The 25,165-nt window shown below is 32.4% G+C and overlaps 2 protein-coding genes and 1 long non-coding RNA gene across 4 annotated transcripts; 2 read left to right on the plus strand and 1 right to left on the minus strand.

Annotated features, from left to right (window-relative positions):
- On the plus strand, positions 1 to 4,039 carry LOC123916907. Its single transcript, XR_006812328.1, has 3 exons — positions 1 to 204; positions 333 to 506; positions 2,168 to 4,039. It is a non-coding gene; the product is annotated as an uncharacterized LOC123916907 (long non-coding RNA).
- LOC123916906 (long-chain-alcohol oxidase FAO1-like) lies at positions 689 to 3,797 on the minus strand. Its single transcript, XM_045968484.1, has 3 exons — positions 3,264 to 3,797; positions 2,117 to 3,188; positions 689 to 1,481 (listed from the first exon to the last, which is right to left on the minus strand). Exons 1-3 carry the CDS (start codon positions 3,795 to 3,797, stop codon positions 763 to 765), a joined length of 2,325 nt encoding a protein of 774 aa, XP_045824440.1. The 3' UTR covers positions 689 to 762.
- Positions 4,040 to 12,793: 8,754 nt separating the features above from the next.
- Positions 12,794 to 19,775, plus strand: LOC123915139 (D-ribulose kinase). 2 transcript variants are annotated; one of them, XM_045966288.1, is made up of 9 exons: positions 12,794 to 12,970; positions 13,091 to 13,293; positions 14,117 to 14,256; positions 14,518 to 14,770; positions 14,883 to 15,015; positions 15,309 to 15,397; positions 17,176 to 17,453; positions 18,729 to 18,798; positions 19,072 to 19,775. In XM_045966288.1, the coding sequence occupies exons 1-9, from the start codon at positions 12,898 to 12,900 to the stop codon at positions 19,273 to 19,275; spliced, it is 1,443 nt and encodes a 480-aa protein (XP_045822244.1). In that variant the 5' UTR covers positions 12,794 to 12,897; the 3' UTR covers positions 19,276 to 19,775. The 2 variants fall into 2 exon arrangements, with proteins under 2 accessions (XP_045822244.1, XP_045822245.1); XM_045966289.1 differs by having other exon boundaries at positions 14,518 to 14,614.
- Positions 19,776 to 25,165: the final 5,390 nt, after the last annotated feature.

A 25,165-nucleotide genomic window follows, 5' to 3' on the forward strand; every position in this document is an offset into this window, starting at 1 on the left:
GTAAGAATGTAGGTAATGCGCAGAAAGTTCCTCCCTCGAGACCCTGCCAATCATCCCATGTCCGCGGAGTGACTTACCGCCATTGTTGCTGAAGTCCCCTTATCCGTGGGCGCAAGATAAGAAAGAGCTACTCACAAGTTACTAGTGGAAACAATAATGTTAGGCGCCAAACTTAATCATCTTGGACATATGGTCGAACATCTGGTATGCAATGTAATGTTACTAAATTTTCAGCACGAGCACAAACAACCACTCTTTTTATTCATTTTCATCTCCATCTTCCGCAAACTCCAATAATAATAATAATAATTTCATACTATTATTTCTTTCAGGAAACAGATTGTTATTAATAGGTAACAAACCAAGGACAGTAATAAGAAGCAGCTAGAAGGTGAAAGGCTCTATATCTCGGCTTGGACTTTGGTACTTCTGGTGCTAGATTTGCCATTATTGACATTTTTGGTACAATTCAAGCCGAGGCTAAGAGAAACTATCCGCTATATTAGGTATCATTTTCATTTCCTTTTCAATTTCATAGATTAACGGTTTTAGCGTTAGGAGAAATCATTTATTCTTGCTCATTTTTCTTAATTTCATATCTCAATAGTTGGAATTTCACATTCATCTCATGTCCTATAAGTGCTCAAGACCTATGCAATTAGTAGTGGAAAAATTCTAAAGTATAGTGTTTACAAATATAGTGTAGTTTACTATGATTTCACCAAACTCATTGTGAATCCATACATGCATAGAAAAGTAAAATCAACAATCTTTTGATTTTCGACCCTTTCTAAGAAAATCTACAATTCTACTTGAGATACAATAAGCAATTGACTGAATAGTAATCATAGGATTAACACCAACAGCAGTAGGAAGAAGACTAGCATCACAAACAAACAATCCTTCAGCTTCCCAACTCTCACCATTTTCATCAACAGCACCTTCCTTTTGATTCATGCCCATTCTACAACTCCCCATTTGATGAGCAGAACTATACAAATTCCAGCTCTCACCTGGCCACAATGCTCCATCCATAGGACAAACACTATCTATAAACTCTTCAATTTCCTTTTTACTAATATTCTCATTAATCTTAATTCTCTGACCATCACTTCTGTGTGTTCCTACTTCAACTGCTCCTGCTGCTATTAGAATCCTCACTGCTTGTTGTAAACCAACTCTCATATTTTCTTTGTCAGTTGAATCCAATTTGTAGCTTATTCTTCCCTCTGTTGTTACTTTCCCACTTGCTTTGTCTCTTATTATTGTGATTAAATGTGATGTTCTTGGAAAATTTAGCATTCTTTGTTTGAAGTCTAGTCCTGATTCCCATGGACATAGAGATGCAAATGATGATGGTCCTAGTAATGGTGTTTCAATTATGGCTCTTGTGTCTGATTTTGAATCATCGCATGATGATGATGATGATGATGATAGTACTTTATGAACAGATGTGATTATACCTCCCTCATAGACTTTACCTGTTATAAATCATAGGATGAAAGAGATGAAGATTCAGCTCGTAGGAAAAAGAATTATGCTAGCAATAGTGTCTCTAATACACTTTTCTCAACACACACTATCTAATTGGTTGAAATTCCAAGAGGCCGGTCAAATTTATGTGGGACCTACTTGATTAAGTGAGATCTATTTGAATTTCAACCAATTAATTAGAGAGTGTGTCTGTTAAGAAAAGTGTGTCGATAGATTCTCTCTAAAAAGGAAAAAAGAAACTTGATAAAGAGAAAAACTTATTAGGTTCAGTAGCGACTCATTAAAATATAATGAAGATGATTACACTTTACTCTTTATATAGAGATTAGCAAACTAACTAAAACTTTAACCAATTGTCCCTTGTGTTGTAGCCTAGTGATTGTACTGCTGGGACGTTTTGCGTGGGTGCATGGGTTCCACATAAGGTCTCGACTGCGAGCCTTGTGGATGAAAAAATGTGGATTGGAGGATAGACTCTACTAACGGTAGTCATCCTGGTTTCCTAATGGAAATTAGCGAGTGACTACTTCGCACCAGTAACATGATTAATTACCAACATGGTTAATTACCAAAAAAAAAAACTAACTAAACTCTAACAAAAAATTTATATTTCAAATATTACCTTTGAGATCTGATTTTGATTCTGGAAAGTATCCCCATGTCATTAACACAGGGTGAAGATGAAGGTTTCTACCAATGTTTTTATTCTTTAAACCACTAGATATCATCAATGGAGGTGTCAGAAGTGCACCACCTGCAGAAATTGTTACTTTGGCCTCAATCTGCAGCTTCATTGTGACTCTACTCTTTAAAGTCTTTGCCAAAACACCCAAACATTTCTTCTTTCTTGCATTTCCATTCTTGTAATTACTTTCAAACAAAAACCTCTCAGCTTTGCATCCTGTTATTATCACAGCACCTTTTTCAACAGCATCTACAAGCCATGTAATTTGAGTCCCTTGCTTCTCTCCTTTTGGACAACCATAACCACATGAACCACAATAATGATTATTCCCCGATGAATTTCTTGGAACATAATCAACTTTTAAGCCAAGATTTTGACACCCTTTTCGCAGTACTTGATTTTGTAACCCTTCTTGTGTACAATTTTCATTGACACCAATTCTCTCACACACAGTTTCCATAGCAGATAGATACTCTAAGCTTGAAAATATGGAAAGTTTGTGTTCCTCTGACCATTCTTTTAACACTTTTTTTGGTGTTCTTATGCAAGCTGACCAATTAACAGCTGAGCCGCCACCAACTGTTGAACCTGCCAAAACAAGTATTCTTGAATCAACAGAAGCTAACATTCCTCCACATTCATATTGTTGATCCATCGAAGGACCTTCTAGTGATGAATAATCCTCTGGAACAAAATAGTTTCCTTTCTCTAGAACAAGCACTTTGTGTCCTGCATTTGAAAGGACAGAAGCTGCTACACCTCCTCCAGAGCCAGAACCAACAACTACTGCATCACATTTTATTTTGAGTGTGTTGTTTTTGGAGTCTAGTGTAACATTGAGGCCTTTGTTAATTAGAGATTGTTGAAGAGTTGAGTCATTTTCGTGCATGGTTTCTATAATCCCTTTTTCAAGGGGTCTCTTTTTGGTCACATTTGTTGTTTTCTCATCACCTGATGATACCACATATCCAATGGCTTTCCATGCTGGATTATCACCATTTTCATCAACCTGAAAAATAAGATGGTTAATTAATTGATAAATAAGAGAAGTATTATGTAGCAAGGCTGAAGAATTAAGACATACCCGAGAGAAGAAAACAAAGAGGCATAGGACTTTGATATAAGCAAATGTGAGTCTAAAAGGAGTGAGGAACTTATGATTGAGACCCCTCTGCACAATCTTCTCTCTTTTATCCAAAGACATACTTGAGAAGTTGTTGATAAAGGGCCATTCCTTACTAAGACAGAGCAAACCACAAATCAACAAAGTGCCTAACCTTGTTGCTAGAAGCCATAGAATCACTCTAATCAATATCACTGCTTCTGTTACTGCCCTCTTCAATATTGTCTCAGCTACCTCGTGAGGGATTGGATACTGCGAAGCAGAGATGTTGAAGAAAGACTGCACATTCTTGATTGAAATATCATCATCATCATCATCATCATCATGTTGGTCTTCTTTTTTAAGCTTCTTCATAGCATCAATATCCATTGGCAATGAAGGCAACACAACCTCACATATACTTGTGAGTGAATCCATCTCATATACAGAAAATCCATATTTATATTTGCTATTCTCTCTCACACCCCTCAACAATGGATGACACTCCCTTCTCATATTTCTTTCTCTTTGTGCTGTGATCACTTATGATTGATCACCACCTTATATATACAAGAACTAATAGTTAATATAGATGTGAAAATAATTGATATATGGAGATATATGTATATAGGATAATCTGCTAGAGTGATATCTAATTATTTATGTGAAATAAATGTGGGGAGTTGGAAGGGGAAGATAGTGAAAGAAAGGGATGCAACTGATGAACGTTGTATTTATTTATGTTTTGCTATTCTTGACATAATTTCACCACACAATTCACCAAAAAAAGAAACTCACCACAGAAAAAAAGGTTAGGCTTAAATGCAGTTTTGCCCCCCCTGTTTTGATTAAATCGGAGTTTTACCCCCCCTGTTTTAAAACGCGGACTTTTACCCCCCCTGTTTTATAATTTTTTGGATTTTGCCCCCCCTAAAATTCTGCTTTCGAGTCACAACTTTAAAGCTTCGCACACAACTCAATTTTGATCAATAATTCACCAAAAGGATACCGAAATGACCGTAATCGAGTTATCTTTCCACATAATCAAACCCCACTAAATTTGGAGTTACAAAGAGAGATTAATTACCGTTTTAGTGAAGGTATGTCCCCCAAAATTCTGCAAAAAATCTGCTTTCGAGTCACAACTTCAAAGCTTCGCATACAACTCAATTTGGATCCATAATTCACCAAACGGCTACCGAAATGACCGTAATCGAGTTAGCTTTCCACAGAATCAAACCCCACTAAATTTGGAGTTACAGAGAGAGATTAATTACCGTTTTAGTGAAGGTATGTCCAATTACTAATTCTGCAGAAATCTACTTGTGATCTTCAAATTCAACATCGTCTACTGAACATATCGTAACTCCAAATTCGACGAAATTGAAATGCCAACAAGGGTAATTTCGTTAGATTTCCATACATGTAAATAGTATTAAAAAATGAGCTGCAGGGTGAGAGGAATGACAAAAATACCAGTAGTAGTTTCATACGATAATTAATTTGAACAGACCTTCACTAAAACGGTAATTAATCTCTCTCTGTAACTCCAAATTTAGTGGAGTTTGATTCTGTGGAAAACTAACTCGATTGCGATCGTTTCGGTACCAGTTTGGTGAATTATTGAACCAAATTGAGTTCTGTGCGAAGCTTTGAACTTGAGGCTCAGAAGCAGATTTTGTGCAAAATTTTGGTGGGGGGGCAAAATCCAACAAATTATAAAATAGTGGGGGTAAAATTCCGCATTTTAAAATAGGGGGGGTAAAATTCCGCATTTTTCAAAATAGGGGGGGTAAAACTGCATTTAAGCCAAAAGGTTATTATAATTTCTTTTTGGGTTTGCTCTTAGAAATATAACGCACAAATTTTTAAAAAATAAATAAATTACTACATGTGTATTTAGTGCACATGTTAATATTTTTCTTTATTTTTTTAATAATGTTAAACAGTGTTTCGGAACACTAGTTAAGCATACCAACAAAAGAAATAAAAAGACAATTAATGACAGAAAAATGACTTTTTACATCGTTAATACTCCCTATGTCCTAAAATATAGATAAAAGTGAATGTATTTGGTCTAAATCTTTAACCAAATACATCAAGTTTTTTTTACTCATGTACGCTTATATTATGGAACGGATGGAGTATCTTGCATGCACAAATTCCAATATAAAATTTCTACTATTTTTTTTTTAGTAGAAACACTCGTTACTATTTTTTAGTTTGTTAGAAAACAAAAAAAAAATTATGGCTTTCTTAATTATACCTTCCACCATGGGAATATAGCGTTACTATTTTTTAGAAAACAAAAAAAAATTATGGCTTTCTTAATTATACCTTCCACCATGGGAATATAGCGTTACTATTTTTTAGAAAACAAAAAAAAATTATGGCTTTCTTAATTATACCTTCCACCATGGGAATATAGCGTTACTATTTTTTAGAAAACAAAAAAAATTTATGGCTTTCTTAATTATACCTTCCACCATGGGAATATAGCGTTACTATTTTTTAGAAAACAAAAAAATTTATGGCTTTCTTAATTATAATTTATACCTTCCACCATGGGAATATAGCGTTACTATTTTTTAGAAAACAAAAAAAATTTATGGCTTTCTTAATTATACCTTCCACCATGGGAATATAGCGTTACTATTTTTTAGAAAACAAAAAAATTTATGGCTTTCTTAATTATACCTTCCACCATGGGAATATAGCGTTACTATTTTTTAGAAAACAAAAAAAATTTATGGCTTTCTTAATTATACCTTCCACCATGGGAATATAGCGTTACTATTTTTTAGAAAACAAAAAAATTTATGGCTTTCTTAATTATAATTTATACCTTCCACCATTGGAATATAGCGTTACTATTTTTTAGAAAACAAAAAAAAATTATGGCTTTCTTCATTATACCTTCCACCATGGGAATATAGTGTTACTATTTTTTAGAAAACAAAAAAATTTATGGCTTTCTTAATTATAATTTATACCTTCCACCATGGGAATATAGCGTTACTATTTTTTAGAAAACAAAAAAAATTTATGGCTTTCTTAATTATACCTTCCACCATGGGAATATAGCGTTACTATTTTTTAGAAAACAAAAAAATTTATGGCTTTCTTAATTATACCTTCCACCATGGGAATATAGGTAATATGATGGGCAGAGCATATACCAAATTTGGGCAACTGCCCTACCTACGCATCATCGTAGTTGTATAATGTATATGTATGGATCAATCCAATTTAATGAAAATTTTAAATACTAACAAATAAAAATAATTGAAAATCAAAATGTACTAAAAAATTGATTTTGTATATTGGCCTAGACTAAATTTTGGATTAAATATCTTTTAAATTGGTTCAATTATTTTGCCAACCATCTTTGGTTGAAACAAGTAACATCTTTGGTTATGTTCTTGATTTTTAATAATATATATACTTAAATGTGTATTTAGGACCATAAATTATGTTAGTGAAAGTCACTTAAAGCTTGTTTGGCCTAGCTTTATTTTTTGCCTCCTTTCTCCTTAAGTTAGGCCAAAAACACAAAGAAAAGCTGCATATAAAGAGCTTCTGGTTTATTTTTTATTTTTGAAAAGATTGCTCTTCAAATCTTACCAACAACATTTGTTCATTTTAAATACTGAACATTTGTTCATTTTTATTTTTTGTTAGTAATATTTACTATTTAACACTTCCTCTCTAATATACTTTTTTCATCAAATTCTCCCACTATACATGTGTTGTTGTGACAAAGCAAATGAAAGCCGAAGTGGTCATGCATGCTAAAAGACATGTGCTGTCAATTTTTTTTTTTAATGAATTCTTCTCATCGTTTTTTATTATAAATATAAGATAAAATATCAGTAAAAAAAAAAACCATTGTTAGCACCAAGTCACATTTTAAGAAAAAAAATTATGATTTGAGATCAAAATTACAACAAATGTAAAAGTAAAGAGTAAACTGGTCAATTTAAAAATAAAAAAAAAAAGAGTTTGTCGCACCGAAAAACACATAAATGAGATGGCGCATGTATTTTTTAGCTTAATCATGGTCTTGGGTTTGATCCTTAATTTAGGCATGCAACAGAATAAAAACTCCTAGGAAGAGTTTGTCGCTCATTTAGGTCTCACAAGGCTTGAATGAGAGTTTACAACTCATTTGGATCTTACAAAATTCGATGGATTAGCCTTTATAATTATGCGCAAATGATATATATTTTACGAGAAGAAGAAAAAAATACAGTTGGATTGGCAATGTGTTTTCTTTGTTGGTTGCTTCTGTTAGTAGTTTTATTAAAAGCAATTTTTTTTCAAAAATTATTCTTTGATTTTATTGTAAATTGCAACGAAAGTACTTCTGAAACTGAAATTAGATAACACATAACATCTTCTAAAAATTCAAAAATCAATTTGGATACTAATTAAAAAAAGGGTTAAACGCTGTTTTTTTTCCCTACGGTTTCTCAGAAATTTTCATTTTAATTAGTTCTAAAGATTTTTTTCACACTTTTTAGTCCCTGAAGTTTTTTTTCATCAATGTTTTTAGTCCATACTTTTCATTCAACTCGTGTATACTTTCACATTTGTGAATGATTTTTTGTATTCATGTTTATAATATTATAAGAACACCTCGGATAAAAATTTAGAATTGTTTAACGTAAGTTGAATTATGTGAATTTTTATGTGCAAAAAACTAAAAATTTCATATTTAATTCATCTTTTGTTAAAAAATATTTAAACTTTTGTGACAAAGATTCATATAATGGATTAAACATGACCGCAGAAAAAAATTAAAAATTAAGAATGGTATACACGAGTTGAGTGAAAAAGTATGGACTAAAAATATTGACAAAAAACACTTCAAGAACTAAAAAATGTGGAAAAAATCTTCAGGGACTAAAAAGTGTGGAAAAAATCTTCAGGGACTAAAATGAAAATTCTGGAAAACTATAGGGACTAAAAACATATTTAACCCTTAAAAAAATTATTATAGAATGGAAAAGAACACATTTCATAAAGGAGCCCATTATTATGCCATGAAAAAGGGTGAGAGGTCTACTTTTGTCATTATATCAGTTACTCGCATGCCCTACGTCTTGTCCATTTTACTCTTCCGCTACTTAAGTAGCGGATGTTATAAATATAAGAAATTTTTATAAATGTCGTCCGCTACTTAAGTAGCTGACGTCATAAAGATAGGGTATTTTTTAGGATGTCCGCTACCTAAGTTGTAGACGAGAATATTTTGATAATTTCGTAGGATGCGCGAGAAATGGAATAGGGTGGCAAAAGTAAATCTCAAAGAGTGGTAGGTGATTTTGGGGGTAATTATATTTGTGGGTGAGGTTGATAATTATATTTTAGGTATTTTTTAAAAGGTCAAGGTTGTGAAATTCCTACCATCTAAATTTATTTGTTAACTCATTGACGATTTTGTTTGACGAACATGTTACTCGAGGACAAGCAACAATTTAAGTTTGAAGTTGTGATGACAAAATTTCTATGATGTTTTTAGATAGTTTTTAGGTTTATTTTTAGTCATTTTAGGAGTTTTTAGAGAGCCAAAACATGTAAAATACCTATGGAATCAAGTTACTTGAAGAAGAAATTACACAAAAAAAAAAGCAAAAAAATGAAGAAAATTAGCTTTGAAATGCATCGTACCACGATGAGAACAAATATTTGATGACAATCTACAGGTAGCATCGTGCCACGATGGCACAAATCGTGCCACAATGGGAAATTGTGAAGCATCGTCCCACGATGGGACTGATCGTGGCACGATGGGACACAAATTGGAGCACAAAAAATTACTTGAAGAAGAAATTACACAAAAAAGAGAAAAAAATAAAGAAAGAAATTGTGAATCAAGTTACTTGAAGAAGAAGTTACACAAAAAAGAGCAAAAAATGAAGAAATTAGCTTTAAAATGCATCGTGCCACGATGAGATCAAAAATATTTGATGAAAATCTACAGCTAGTATCGTGCCACGATGGCACAAATCGTGCCACGATGGCACAAATCGTGCCACAATGGGAAATTGTGAAGCATCGTTCCACGATGGGACTGATCGTGGCACGATGGGACGCAAATTCGAGCACAATAAACTCTATAAATCATTCAAGAGAGAACAAGGAACTCCAAGAAAGAAGTATCCAGCCATTCTTCTAGCGCTTTAAACTGATTACTTTGTATGTGTAATTTTTTAACTCTTTTGTTATGTCAATTCTTCTAGCATATTTATGAATTGTTCTTAAGAATTATTTGTCTTGTAACAAAGCTTTTAAATCTCGATATGTGATAATTAATCTAACCAGCACTAGGGATAGTTACACTGAGCTTGAGGTTAGAGACTATAGAATTAGCACTCACTTTTTTTTTAACTGCAAAATATTATTAAAAATATCATGTCTCTGCACAAGACGAACATAGGCCGGAAAAACAGAACTACAAAACAAAGGCGCCGTATATAAGCGTACCACTAATGAAAAAGCTAAAAACAGACACCACCTAGTACACACTCCACAATCACCAGACCATCAACCCAACCCAAAAAGATGCCCTAAGACTCTAACTAGAGGTGGGAATAGGCTAGGCCGGACTAGGTTTTGCCAAGCTTGAGCCTGACCTGTCAAAAAATTGAAGGCATGTACGACCTATCATAGACTTAATTTTTAGGTTTGAGTCTGACCTTTTGAAAGTCTGATGTGGTCTGTTAACGGTTTAAAAGTCTATTTAATATGAACATATTTAAATAAATAAGGAAAATGCTAAACAGTGCCCCTGGGGCACTAGTTAAGGATATAAATATGGAAATTTCATCTCGTAAATTGTGCATTCAATGTTTTAATATGTAAAAAATTATTCTCTCTCATCATTAACTTTTTCATTTGTTTCTTTTTTTAATATGCTTAACTAGTGCCCCAGGGGCACTGTTTAGCATGACCCAATAAATAATTATATTTATTTTTAAATATACTTATGAACTAATAAACCAAAGTTCCTTTTGATATTTAACATGATATTTTAGAGAATTTGACTATATATGTCACCATATTTCAATTCTAGATTATAATAATACATTTATACATGTTAAAAACTAATGTAGATTAATAAACTACCTAAAAAGTTAATAGATTTATAATTTAATCAAAGTACAAATTTTAATATATAAATAATAATTATGGTAAAAATATTATTCATATTAACTTAAATATGTCGGCTTGGTAGGTCTCAAAGGCTTTTTTAATGGCATGCGGCCTTATATATTTAGCTAAATAAGCTTATAAAAAAGCATTGGTCTGCTCTATTTAAAGAAATAGGTTGGATTGACATGAGTCTATGTAGGCTAGGCCATAGGCCCCTGTAGGACGGCCTGGCCTATTCCGCCTCTAACTCCCGATCTCGAATCAAAAGTGGTCGGCCCATCAGAATACAAAAAGCAGTTTCGCAAGCAAAAAATAAATGGGGCAACGATAGAATGAAAAACTAGGCAGCTAATTCCTCAGCTCGCTCCAAATAGTCAACAGTGATGCGGAAAAGGTCGACCAGATACAAAGAAACCTACAAATCCCGGCAGATTTGGAAACCATCAGAAACTCAAAAACAAATCTTGCAAATCTCAACAGATTTGTAAGCGGTCAGAGAATTCTGTATCGAGAAATTAACACTTACTTTTAACGTTTTCATAAATTCCAACTTCGCTTATGAGAAAGTGTCTTTAATTGAAAGTACATCTCGCTACTTTAGGGTTAATTCATCGTTATAATAAAGGGAGTTGCAAAGAAATATAACGTCGTATTACCAAATAGGAATAGGAGAACGATTCGAAAAAAGCTAACCATCTTTCTCAACTTAAATTTCTCAAACAAATCAAGTCTATCTTTTCAAATATATAAGCGAATGCAATTTTTTTTCTCCTCACTTCCTAAATTAATACTTTTTACTTTGTTACAAAATCCTTGTTAAGACGAATCTATTATTACTTACAATAAAATTGGTATACTTGCCAAGGTCAAGTTACATACCTCTTTTTTTTTTCATTAATTTGAATAGAGAAAGCGCATTGAAATTCCACATTTTATCTTGTTAAGGAAGAACTTCAACTATCATAATTGGGATCTTCATCAATAAGAATAAATTTATAAAAACAGTATTCATTATTAATCAATTTGTGAAAATGTTTTTTTTTTCTTTCACGAAAACGAAAAATGACATGTAATTTGACTCAAATATACTCCTATGTAGCACTATTATCTCCTTTTTTTTCCGCCAAATAAGTTTTTTTTTTTAAGCAAAAAAGGTGGTAGCAATGAACAAACCAACTCCAAATATATTAAAAGAGAAAACGACAGACAATATGAAGGGGACATAAAACCTTAACTCCATCAAGTATAATATCTAAAGTTTTTCCGCCAAATAAGTAAACTTAAAGCCCCGTCAAAAAAAAAAAGAAGTAAACTTAAAGCCTCTTGATTGTTTTTTATATATTTTTTAATTCAATAAATGATTTATACATGATGTTAGGTTTCATGTGAGGTTTTTCTTTGTGATTTCTTCGTATAGTGTTGTTTTATTTCCGCCTTAGTGTGGAGTTGTTTGTTATTCCGTTTTCGTACGGTGTTTGTCCCATCTTTGAAACGCTGTTTGTTTTGTTTAAATTTGCAGATTTGTTTCAATCATTTAACGTAGATTCAATGATTTTAGAGTCGTCAACGTTGCAGATCAAGAGACATGACTATTCTGAAGACTTGAATTTTATTATATCAATTGTAGGCTTTGTCATATTTGTAGACATTGAGCCATTTTATGCTATTAACTCGGATGTGTTGAGCTTGTTCGCATATTCATCATTTTTAGTTTTTAGTAAATTTAAATATGCAATAATTTCAATTGATGTATTATGCCGATTTGAATTAATGAATTTTTTTTTTCCTAAAAAAAAGGTAAACTTAAAGCCACCCGAATTGAACTGAAACATGGTGCCATTATTGATTTTCATGAACTCATAATAGGATTTTAAAATATAAGCGAAAATTATTCAACAAGACGACAATATTTGCTCCAAATTTTAAAACAAATACATAAATTTTTTTAACTTATTTTTGCTTATATTTTACCCATCAACCAATGAAAAACAAGTCATATATAAATTCACATATAAATCTAAAAGTTTGTTACAAGTTAATATGCAAATTTACTTGTTTGACTTGTTCTCATCGATCTATGTGTAAATACCTCAAATTATGAAAAGGGAGAGTTAGTTTTTAACTTTCCCTCCGGACCCTGCCAAATGTCAATCATCCGGACCAGGATTCCATGCATTCGATTTTTGGGTGCAGTCGTGCAGTCATTTCATTTTTAGTCGTCTGATCAAGATCGGACGGTTATGATTTAAAACTGTATTTTGTTAACTGAATTTATTTAAACCGTGCGATTGTAATCGGACGGTTATAAATCAACTGCATTAAAATTTTGACTGCATATGATCCATTTCCCAATCATCCCCATGTCCGCGGAGTGACTTTACCACCATTGTTCCTGAAGTCCCCTTATCCGTGGGCAAGATAAGAAAGAGCTACTCACAAGTTACTAGTGGAAACAATAATGTTAGGCGCCATTTCAGTAACCCACCCAGCAAGCACAACTTTATCATCTTGGACATATAGTCGAACATCTGGTATGCAATGTAATGTTACCAAACTTTCATCACAACCACAAACAATCACTCTTTTTTATTCATTTTCATCTTCAGCATAGTCCAATAATAATAATAATTTCATACTATTATTTGTTGCAGGAAACAGATTATTTTTATCAGGTTACAAACCAAGGACAGTATCAATGTCTCTCAGTAACAACAGAAGTAGTAATAAGAAGCAGCTAGAAGGTGAAAGCCTCTATCTTGGCTTGGACTTTGGTACTTCCGGTGCTAGATTTGCCATTATTGACATTGTTGGTACAATTCAAGCCGAGGCAAAGAGAAATTATCCGATATATTTGGTATCATTTTCATTTCCTTTTTAATTTCATGATTAACTGAACCCATTGAGTTGGTGCATTGGTATTGGCTTGGGACCTGAGAGTGTGCTCCTCTTGAGGTCTGAGGTTCGATTCTCTCTGGCGCCAATTTGGGTGGGCTAATTTAGCTTCTTCAAAAAAATTTCATGATTAACGGTTTTAGAGTTGGGGGAAATCATTTATTCTTGCTCATTTTTTCTTAATTTTATATCTCAATTGTTGGAGTTTCATATTCATCTCATGTCCTATAAGTGTCACTGATCTATCAAAACCTATGCAATTAGTAGTAAATTGTAATTGTATTATTTAAAGGAGTTAAGACGTGTTTGTACAGGCTTATTTGAACTTATCTACTAGTATAATCATTTGTGACACCGTTTGAAAGAGTTTATGAAAACAATGTTTGATGCGTCCTTATTGCTTTAACTTTTCTATAATAGCTTATATGAAAACAATTTGACATTATTTTATAGAAATAGCTTATACATAAGCACTTATATGCTAAGCATTTATGTTCTAAATGCTTTATTAAGCTGTTTATTCAAACATAACCTAAATCGTCTACTTTGTCCTGAAAATCATTGAACTTGTTAATTCAAAATAGTCCCTGAAATTGAAAATCTTCGATTATAATAGTTGATATAACTCGTTGTTTGTCAGAGAGTAATGTGATCTGGAATTTTTTAACTTGGAGATTATTTTGAAATTTTGTTCTACAATTTTCGGGGTCTAAATTAGATGTTATTATTCCTGTTAATGCTGCTGCAAAAGTATGCTGAGGCTTATGTTTCTCTTGTCTAGAAAGAATGGAGAGTCACGTGATTGGGCACGCTCATGGAAGGAGACACTCTTTTTGTTGCTTGAAGATATTCCACTTAACCTTCGCAAGCATATTGTATCCATTTCTATTGACGGAACATCTGCAACTACTATGATTGTTGACAGGTACATGATCAATTTTGCGTCTTGTGCGTGAATCAGTGTTGTTAAATGGTGGCTATAGCTTAGCCAAATTCGAACAAATCGTTATTGTTTTGCGATGTGCTATTTAGTACAAAATATTGCTAAATAGTGGCTATAGCAATGTTAAGTAGCTGTATTTGAACAAAACGTTGTTTTACGTGATCCACGATTGAAAATAATAATGTTAGTTGAGTTAAGATTGTATATGAATTCTGAAGTGGGGATGGTAATCTGATATTGCAGTGATACAGGAGAACCGCTGTGGAGACCTTTACTTTACAATGAAAGTTGTCCTGATGCACTACCTGCTGTAAAATCCATTGCCCCTCCAAACCATACAGTATGCACTGCATCCTCCACTCTGTGTAAGCTCGTCTCATGGTGGAATCAGGAGGGTTCAAACCAAAAATCTGCTCTGTTGTTGCACCAAGCAGATTGGCTTTTGTGGCTTCTTCATGGAAAGCTTGGAGTTTCAGATTATAATAATGCTTTGAAGGCATCATTTAAGAAGCTCTAACATATTATCTTTTTTTTTCTAGCTTAAATAATTATGTCTCTGTTGCAATATCGGAGTTGGAAAATTTATTCATTGTTTTTGTGTTTTGTAGGTTGGATATGATCCTGAAGTGGACTCATATCCATCATGGCTAGTCTGTCAACCATATTCTCATCTTTTACCTTCAGTTGTTGCACCAGGAACTCCAATTGCTTGTTTGAAGGAGGAACTTAGAAATAAATTTGGTATGTTTTCTTTAATTATATGAATTGCAGTTGTGTGAGAATCTTTATACACTTGGAGAAATACATTCTGTCTAAGAGAGCCTTCCAAAGAACCATATTAGATCTAAATTGTTAGGTTCCAACCCCATTTTTTAGAGCTAATTGTATAGTTGTTGGCTGATGCACAAGTAAAACAATTTTCTGGTCTTATTTATTGCTGTGATGTAATGGCATCAAATCGTCCTTTACTTCAACAATTGAAAATCTTTGTTGCTGTGAAATTGAAAATCATATACATATGCATATCCTTTCAGGTTTCCAAAAAGAGTGTGTTGTATGCAGCGGAACAACTGACAGTATAGCTGCATTTCTTGCGGCCCGTGCTACTCAACCTGGAAAAGCTGTAATTTCTTATTAAACTTATCCTTCTTTAGTTATATATATTCTTGATTTGTTAGGTTTCGTGATAGACAAATTAATATTTTCAGAAAGATAACTTAATGTAATTTTATTTTGTCAAAATTACATCACACTACAGTGTATAAGATCGCAATAAATACATTAAAAAGCCTAATATATATGATTTGCTAATTCCAATCCTTAATTAGCACTAGTCAGAGATTCTAACAAATATCAACATTTACTGATTCTAGCACTTGGAATCTTGGATTGTTAATTAAATAAATTAGATAAACAGAATGCATGGCTTCAACAATCAAAATATGTATTTGCTTTCACCATAGTTTTGCATTAGTCGTATTTTTATTGCCACACTATTTATTTCGTCATTACAAGATCATGTTACTTACATACTCAACTAAGAGCGTCCAAAACCCAACACCTCCCATTGTAAATGGATAAATGGGTCACACATGTACCATCATCCATTTTTACCTTTTTCAACCTAAGCACCACAACCCCCAATCACGCACCTTCAAACATTTACCACTATATAAGCCCCATTAATAACCACACATCCTTGCATTTGATTAGCTAAATGTTATTTGAAATTCTGGCACACAGTAGACAAATCTCGTGTACGATGTTCACACACTTGTCGTAACACTTGACTAACAGAAGGAACAATAAAGCAGTAAACAGCAGTAAAATAAATAACACAGAAGAGTTGTTAACCCAGTTCAGTGCAACGTCACCTACTCTGGGGATACCAATCCAGGAATGAATCCACTATAATAGTTCTAGTTCAAAGACCACAGCAGACACACTTCTACAAGTCTTCTAACCTAGACACTACCCGTGCAAACTCTACCTAGGAACTCCTAGATATGAGACCCCGTCTCAATTCCCTCTAACAACACAGACAACGTTGTTATCAACACAATAAGAACCAATGATGGAGACACACTCCTAGAAACTAGAATTTACTCTCGCTTAAAAGCTCTTGAGTAAATCACAACCAAACACAAACTAACTCCGTACTTCAAAGCTTAGGAGTAGTCCACAATTACAACTCGATAAACCCAGTCCTAAGCTTGCATCAAGGAGACACAAGAAAGGCTCACAATTAACAATTAACACACTAAAACCCTAAACACACGCTTTGTAAGAAATACGGCTTCAGTGAGTAAAATAGGGTTTAGCAACACCCTTTATATAGCAGAACCTTCGTGGGCTTTGAATCAATAAACTTCTGCTCCAAGCAAACCTTCGGGGGTTATATTATAAAATTAAATCTTTTGATTCCTTATTATTTTATAATAGTCTTGAGGACCAAGTAACCTAGTAAACCGCCTTCTGAAGTTTAATCAACCACGTGCGCCTTGGTGTACAAGTTAGCACAAAACAATTCTTCAAGCAAATATTCGAAAGATTGCATACAAAAATAAAGCACTTGCTGGCGCGAGATAACCTGTCATGGGATGTTGTTCCACATGCTAACGCATTTGTCCCAACACTTGGCTAAAAGATGTTTTTGCAAAATGTAGCCAACATACAAAAACCCAACATTATTTAAAAATGCATCCTTGTCTACAATAATATTATTCCAAATGCAATATGGTCCATTCGTGGGAGATAAGTTGTGGAGCTTATATAGGATACTCTCTCCAATTGTTGGTGCTTAAGCTTATAAGCTTAGCACCTCTTTGGATCCACCATTGTGAATGCTCTAACCACATTAGCTTTTTATGACTCAGTTTGTTTCTCATAATGCTTGATTAGGTCACTTCATTGGGTTCAACACTTGCTATTAAACTATTAAGCAACACAAGAATTGAAGATTCTCGGTTTGGGGTGTATAGTCATCGCCTTGATGATAAATGGCTTGTTGGCGGTGCTTCAAACACTGGCGGCGTTGTTCTTAGACAGATATTCACCGATGATCAATTAGAGAAACTGAGTGAACAAATCAATCCCTCACAAATATCTCTTCTGGACTACTATCCTCTGCCAAAAGCTGGTGAAAGATTTCCAATTGCAGATCCAGAGTTGGCTCCAAGGTACTGAATCCTTTCTGCTTTATGTTGGAATAGGCAACTTTCGGAATTCAATCCCCTTATAAAGTTAGCTTGTAAGGAATCTTCTTAACAGTGCAATTTAATTCTAGATTTATTTGAATATGGGTTTCCAAACAAATTTTAAATCCTGTCAATGGAAGTTTTGCATTCCTTTTGTTTCTGGAATACTACTATTTTCTCTCTGGCATTTCATTAAATTTACAAATCATCCTGTGAAGCATCAAAAGCTTGTTAATGAGGATATTCTCCAAAGCATCTCTGGTTTGTAAGAAAAGTAGTAGTACGTGACTATTAAATACAAGTTAATTTCTGTCATTGAAAGATACTTCCTCCATTCCAAAATAAATGTCACTTTGGCAAAAAAAAAAAGTTTTAAAATAAGTGTAGTTTTACTTTTTCAAGTCACCACTATTCTAGAATGCATTAATGACAATTGTTGTTAGCCCACAAATATTGTAAAATTATTAGTACTCCTACAATTCTTCATTCTTTTATTACTTTTCTTAGTGTATGTAAAAGAACATTGGACGACGTTTATTTTGAAATTGAGAGAGTACCTCACATTGTTGAAAATTGAAATATTCAATGCATAGTATTAAAATTTGGGTTGGACTTAACTCAACCTTCATAAAACCAGGTTATAAAAGACATTTAATACCATATTAAATTTGGGCCGAGTCTAACTCAACTCTTACAAAACCAACTTGTAATGTAAAGACAGTCCTCACTTATAAATACTCATTCAATGTAAGACTCGTTAACACTTGATAATCACATTTTCCATATATGTAAATTCGTTCTTGATGAGGCACTGCATATTTGCATAAGTAGTTAGAATGCATTTAATTTCAGTAGAATAGTTGACTTGAGGTCCTGCTCAAGGCCCACAGTATTTATTAGGAGCTTTAAAGGCATAACTGTTCATTTAATACTGTCTCAATTTTTTTTGCTAATATCTCTTTTTCAATCCTTAATAAGTGTCCCAAAAGGACTCTACTTTGACATTTTTTGTCTTTATTACGGATGATGAGTGAGCCAATTTTTGGAAGGAGAAAGGTCATTTCAAGTTCCATATAAAGAATAGTATAAGATTTATGTTAGTAGTTCATTTAGGTTCAGTGACAGCCAAATTTGGTTCTGCTATCTGTGCCACCATACCACTATCAAAGCAAACTCATTTTCACTTCACATGTGTGACCACCAACCAACATTCTTTTTATTTTGCATAATAACTGATGGAATTTAATTTTTGGGCAGGCTACTTCCACGTCCAGAAAATGATGTTGAATACTTGCATGGGATTTTGGAATCCATTGCACGTATAGAGGTAAAAATCTTATCGACTCATTTTAGATCGTGTTTCATAATTTTTGTGTTGGCAAAACAATGTCAGTGTATTAGTTATTATGTTAGTAGTAATATTTTCATATTCATCGGGGTTTAAACCCCGATCTTTTATCTCTTTCAACTCTTTTATCCTTTAGTTCAAATTAGTAGAGCTATCAAATCATGTGTTTCATAATATTTAGCTTCTACCCTTTGGGAATGTGTTCATCCACGAGATCCTAATGGGAAGTACTCTTGAAATATGGTGTTTTAGGCAAAGGGATATGGGTTGCTAAAGGAGCTAGGTGCAACTGAGGTTGATCAAGTTTTCACAGCCGGTGGAGGAGCAAAAAATGAGAAGTGGACAAAGATACGGGAGAGGGTGTTGGGGTTACCTGTGAGTCGTGCAGATCAAACAGAAGCTGCATATGGAACTGCATTGTTGGCAATAAAGGGTGATCAACAAAACATTTTGTGAAAACTCTGCCTAATTACGTCACCACATGTTTTTGTAAGGACAAGGTGACAAGGAGAGAGTAGGAGACCAGCATTGGTGCATTTGAAGATCATTTTTGTCATTCAAAATGTTTTTTAAAAAATTGAAGATTCTCGCGGAAAAGGGATGGAAGATACTGAAAAATGTTTCAACGGTGTCGGTGTTGCATTATCGAATTAGATCAAATATATGAATATATCGGTAACATCTTGAGAAATGAGAACCTAGTATTTGTTGTCTTGTATGCTTTGGTGTATTTGAAAAACTAAGATGCTCTCAAAGAGAAAATTTGAAAAACTAAATGATCCTGAGACAACCAATGTTAGATTGATTTGTTGCATAATTCAATGAACATGTAAACTTTGTTTAGATGGACTGTTGGTGATTAGTAATGGTGTGGAATGGGGAAAAGAGTTACTAGTACTAGTAATTTCTATTGTTTGGGAGTATTTGAATTTTGAAGAGTATTGAATTTCGTGTCATCTTTTTCTTTTTTTATAAGCACATATTTTATTATAAATAAAATAAGTACGTAAGATAGTGTTGTCTTGGGTCCTTGAAGTATGTTCCTCTTAAGGTCTTAAGTTCGATTTCCCCTTGTATCAATTTCAATGGGCTAAGTCCATACAGAGTAAAAAAACTCTGGCTTTAAGTCGGACTCCCGCAAGTGGACGGTAGAATTGGTCCCCTTAAATTAATCGGTTCTAGGACCGGATACCAAGTTTTTTTTTTAAAAAAAAAGTACCTAAGATACTTTAATCCTTCAAGAACAAAAAAAGTTCACACCCAACACCATAGTACACATTATTGAATATATATGTGAAATATTTTTATTTTTATCAAATAACTTCGTAGCTAAAATTTTATATGTGTGTCAAACACATTTATTTAGTGTTATACCTATACAAGTATTTTTCAAGAACATATGATACTCAAGTATTCCTCTAATTCTTATTATGAATTTAAAATGTAAAACTTCTCTTGTAATAAGAACCGAATGGAATAAATTGCAATAAAAACAATGAAAAGGTAACAATTATATTTGTAAAATTGCTTAGTAACTAAAAATTCAATCTTGGATTCAAACTCAATTTTATACGATGTTCCTATTAGTTGGTTAGACTCACAAAGACGAAAAAATAATATTTAATACTAAAATTAATTTTTTTGAATCATACAATTTACTTTTAAAATGTCTTATATTTAAAAATAAAAGTAGTAAAAAATAGAATGTGTTTCAAAAATTGTTCATTCAACATCTTAAAATTTTAAAACTTATAATCTTTCTTTTGTATACACAAAATGATAAGGCATGGAAAACTCTCACGTACTCCCTCCGTCCCAAAATATAAGCAAAAGTTGATCAACAAAAATGGATGTATTTAGTCCAAATCTTTAACCAAATACATCAAGTTTATTTGACTCATTTTTGCTTACATTTTGAGACAGAGGGAGTACAATGGATGAGTCGATATTCAAACTCTAGTTATAGCATTTGTAGCATCTGACACTATTAATTTCGACATTTTCATCAATTGAAATCGAGTTTGTGAATTTTTATGTTAACTTTTTAATAAATAAAAAAGTGACATATAATTTGGTACGGATGGAGTATAATTTTTCTTTTGTAAATACACAAAATGATAAGCTTTGAAAACTCTCACCCCGTCGCAATATATAAGACATTTTTGTCAAGTTTTGTTGTCCCATTTTATAAGAACTTTTTCAAAGTTCAAAGTGCATTCATTAAAATTTCACAAGAATACCCCTAATTATATGAAGAAAAGTAAAAGATCGCTATTTTTCTCTCTGAATAATGATAGTAACACACTCTTTAACAAACACACTCTCTTTTATTGATTGAAATTCACATGGGTCCCATAACAAAATGTGGACCCATATAACTTTTATGGGACCCATATAAATTTTAACCAATAGAAAAAAGTGTGTTAGAGTGTGTTTGTTAAAGAGTGTGTTGCTAGCACTCATTTTTTCTCTCTTAATAATTGAAGGGTAATTTTGGAAAGAGAATATATATTATTGACAAATTTATTGTAAAAACTATTTTTCTTAATTCTTATGCATTTGTAAATGAGCTCTTATATATTGAGGCGGAGGAAATACAATGGATGAGTCGCTATTCAAACTCTAGTTAGGGTGTGTTTGGTTCGGGGGTTTTGGAGGGGAGGTGATGTGAGGTAATATTTTAAATTTTATGTGTTTGGTTCAATATTTATGAGGGGAGAGGAGCAAAATCCCTCCTAAACCTACTTTTTGTTTCCCCCCAAATTGGAGGGATTTGGAGGGGAGGGGAGGTAAGCTATTTAATAGGAGTACTTAATTAAAATGTCATAATTATCCTCATTTATTCATTTTAATTCCAAAATTATCCTCATGATCATCATCAATCACAATATCAATTTGCCAATTTTTTTATTTTTTATAATTTCTTCGCCAATCCTAATCATCCTTATTTTTTTTTTCTTTTCCAAATCCTAATTTTAAATGTATTACGTTGTTATTTTGTATTTCAATTTGTTATTATTTTAGAACAAGTTATGTATTCTGTAATTGTGTTTTAACTTTATTCTTTTACAATACAATACAATTCTTTTTTTTTTCTTTTTTCTTTACAAGTTATCATTATTTTTTATACTGAAACTTTTGTTACATATAATTCTTATTATTTTTTTAATAATATTTTTTAACAGTATAATTTATTATAAGGATATATTTATAAATTAATTATAAAATTTCTTCCCTCCCCTCGTGAACCAAACACAACTTTAGTTAAAATGTCATCCCTCCCCTCCCTTCTCACTTTTGAACCAAACACATAATAAATAAAATTCATTACCTTTCTTCCCCTCTCCTTCCCTCCCCTATATTAAAAACCCTCCCCTCCCCTCCCCTCTATTTGAACCAAACAGACATAGTATCCATAGTATCTGACACTAATAATTTCGACATTTTCATCCATCAAACTCGAGTTTGTGAATTTTTCTTTTTAACTTTTTAAATGTCCTTAGCGTGCCAAATTGTAAAAATAAATTCGGGTGAGCTGGCTAGACCATAAATAAAGATTGCTGTGTACAGTAAATAGCTACTGTAGATCATAAAATAATGCATCGATAGTCGAGGGAAACATTCGGGTGGCTAAGATGTCAGACAGAACCAACTGACACATTGTTTCTACATATCTTCATCAAATCCACGCATTAAATGCTAGGATCCATCACCGGAGTAATCATTACCATCTCTGACAATCTTTCTTTTCTGTTCTATCCTTTCTTCTTCTACGCTAAACCATTGCCGTGTCAATTCACATTTCGTACTCCCTCCCTCCCTAGGAGAAGAAATTCATCTTCAATTCAATGAAATAGAATTTTATATTACTTTCTCCAATCTTAATATAAGAGATATTATTTTACTTTAAATTCATTTAGAATCTAATGTATGTAGTCTATATTTAATAGGAGAATGTTAATTTGTGCCCTTAAGACACATGTTAAGGAAGCAAAAATAGAAATTATTAAATGCTAATTTGTGCATTTTGACTTTTAAAACATTAAATTTCTTGTATCATTAAATATTGAATTTCTATTTTGTTATATCTTAACATGTGCCCTTAGGGCACATGTTAACAAGACCCTATTCAATAAATCTAAAAAGTAAAATTTCTCTTATATTAAGGATCGAAAGAATTATATTAAGGACCGAAAGAAATAATAAAATGTACTTCATCCATATTCACCCAAAAAAAAGTTGTACTTCATCCATCTCAAATTAACCGCATATCTCTCATATGGTACTCCCTCCTCTACATATTAGGACAAGTAAAAGTTACAAAAAAAAAATCTTTCAGTAATTGATTTTTAATATAAAAAATATCACTTTTTAGATATATCGAAAGTTTGATGTATTTAGTCTATGTGATAGTTTAGATACTTCAATTTATTTAAAAAAAAAAAATTTCTTTATATTTAGGACCGGAGGAATATTAAATAAAAAAATTACTTTTATTGTAAAAAAAATAAAAATTAGTACTTTTATTTTGACATTTACCACCAATGTTAGTGAGTATAAAACCATTTAGTAATTAATTTAGACTAACTTTATGAAACCAATACATAAATTTAGACTAACTTTAATCCAAGTTCATGCATTGATTTGCGTAATTTTTTTCATCAAACTTTCTTTTCGTATGATCAAACGGACGTTGAACTTTTTTCTATGAAAGTTAAATTCGATGCAAGTAATTTGGTTTAGCCACATCTATTATTTCTACTATTAGATACTACAACAATGGTAATTTCAATAACATCTGTGGAATAGCAAAAAATTCATACCTAGAACATGCTAAGTTCGATGGTCACTTCTATAACATAAAATTAAACTCATCAATATTATAAAAAGATTTAGACAAAATATAAAATAAACTATACGAAACACAAAATAAAATAATTTATATAGAGTAAAATAAAAATGATAAATACAAAAAATATTTTTATATTGACAGAATTTAATTGTTTAATACTTTTTGACCAAACCATGTATAAAAATTAAACTCGTCAATATTGTAAATCTTTTTTAATCAAAATAAAAAATATGAAACACAAAAGGATAAAATAATCTGTCCAAAATAAAATAAAAATAAGAAATTTTATAATAAAACTTAGAAAATTATGAGCCTTTCTATAACATAAAATTTTATTTTTATAAGAGATTTTTATTCTAGCAGAGTTAACGACTAAGTTCGATAGTCACTTCTAATTTACGATGGTGCGGATCATCGTATATTAGAAGGACCTTCATTTCTAACCATCTCTATTAAACATGGGGTATATTTATTAGAAAAATGTGTGACCAATGCATGTTAGAGAAAATGAATATTTGCTTTTCCAAGAAAAATATACATGGTAGGTTTGTCACTAATGTCCCTTATAAAACCAAAGTCAACTCTTTACCCAAAAAAAAAAAAAACCAAAGTCAACTTCATTTCTAAGCATCTCTATTTTATTATGACGAAGTTAGCGACTACGTTCAAGGGAGTGGTTATGGTGCATAAACTTTTTCCTTATGCATCATGCATAAATAATAAAAATTGCTTAACTCGTCCCCCAGATTGCTTAGCGCATCCCTATATGCTTAGTGTGCCCCCTAGATATTCTCGCGGCCCCACAGTTTTTTTTCGTCCACCATTTTTTTTCGTAGCGCGCCGCCCATATTTTCTTGCGCGCCCCCAATTTTTTTTCTTCCCCCAGATTTCTAGCGCACTTTTTTTCCTCCCCAAATTTCTAGCGTGCCCCCCAGTTTTTTTTCCTCCCCCAAATTTATAGTGCACCCCCATTTCCAATTAAATATTTACTTTTGTTCCTTTGAAGTACATATTATAAGAACCCATTTTAAATTAATTGTGTTGGATGATTATATACCCATTTTAAATATTGTAATTATGATTTAATTTATCACAATTAACATAAAAACTATTAAGTACATCTAATGGTTTTGGAGTACAACCCTTTGAAACCATTCCACAACAAAATAGTTTTGGCATGATTAAGTACATCTAATGGTTTTGGAGTACATATCTCTGAAATCATTCTACAACAAAATAGTTTTGGAGTACAGATCTCTGAAACCATTCAACAGCAAAATGGTTTTGGCATGATTTTAGTTTAAAACTAACTACTAAAACATTTAACCATACATAATATTCTGAAAATTATCCCTAATCAATAAACTAAAATTCAATTAATCAAAATTAATCAAAAAAAATTTAAAAAATAAAAATCTCGGGGGCGCGCTAGAAATATGTGGAGCGCGCAAAGCAATCTAGGGAGCTAGAAATCTGAGGGGCGCGTTAAGCAAT

Source organism: Trifolium pratense, linkage group LG3 (genome assembly GCF_020283565.1).
Source record: "Trifolium pratense cultivar HEN17-A07 linkage group LG3, ARS_RC_1.1, whole genome shotgun sequence".
NCBI classification, from domain to species: domain Eukaryota; kingdom Viridiplantae; phylum Streptophyta; class Magnoliopsida; order Fabales; family Fabaceae; genus Trifolium; species Trifolium pratense.